Below are 724 nucleotides of genomic sequence, written 5' to 3'. Positions count from 1 at the left end.
CAAGAGGGGGAGGAAGACAAAACGATTCAGCCCTGTGAGATAAGTGGGTGCTGCAACTGGGTGAGCAGGGACTAGGGTGTTCCAGACCCGGGAAGTGGCAGGGGGGGGGGGCGGGGGGGGGGGGGGGGGGGGGAGCCCCTCCCAGCCCCTGGTCTTGATGCCCTGAGGCTGCTGCACACTTGGGCTCTGCAGACTGGGCTGGTCACGAGCCGAGGAGGGGCCTCGGGGCCTGGTCTACACCTCAGCCTCCCATTCATCAATGTCTATGTGGCCAGCCCGCCTCTCATCCAGTCGGCGAGGCGAGAAGGTCCAGAGACTTTCCCACGCACAGGGGCCCTCTGAGGGTGTGGGAGTCCTGGCTCCCCTGGGGCGTGGCCTGGCAGGCCCCCACTCACCAGCGCCCAGCAGGGCTCCCCCGTGGCATAGGAGCAGCAGCAGCCAAGGCCTGAGCATGGTGCTGCCTGCGTGGAGGAGAGGCCGCCGCTGGACCTGCCCTGCTGCCGCGGGCACCTTTGCGACGTGGTGGCAGTCCTGGTGCCTTATATAGGGGTGGCGGGCCCTGCCCTGGCCGCGCCTCCTGCGCCCCACGCTCCAGCCCCGTAATCACTGCCTCCTGCCAGGCCGGCACTGGCCAAACAGGATCTCGAGCCCTGCTTTATCGGGATTTGGCCTTCTTTAGGAAATTCTGCGGTGGCTGCGGCCCCGTTATCACCCTCTCAGGGCT

The 724-nt window shown here is 67.1% G+C and overlaps 1 protein-coding gene across 1 annotated transcript in view; it reads right to left on the bottom strand.

Moving 5' to 3' along the window:
* MUC6 (mucin 6, oligomeric mucus/gel-forming) overlaps positions 1-499 on the bottom strand; it is a 26,721-nt gene extending 26,222 nt beyond the window's left edge. Inside the window, exon 1 of the mRNA XM_027766683.1 lies at positions 396-499. Coding sequence (XP_027622484.1) covers positions 396-453 — 58 coding nt within the window. The 5' untranslated portion in view covers positions 454-499. The remainder of the gene's footprint in view (positions 1-395) is intronic.
* Between the last annotated feature and the right edge of the window lie 225 nt (positions 500-724).

Source organism: Tupaia chinensis, unplaced genomic scaffold, assembly GCF_000334495.1.
Source record: "Tupaia chinensis unplaced genomic scaffold, TupChi_1.0 Scaffold143624_1, whole genome shotgun sequence".
In the NCBI taxonomy this organism is placed as follows: Eukaryota; Metazoa; Chordata; class Mammalia; order Scandentia; family Tupaiidae; genus Tupaia; species Tupaia belangeri.
This window is presented reverse-complemented; position numbering and strand designations above follow the sequence as displayed.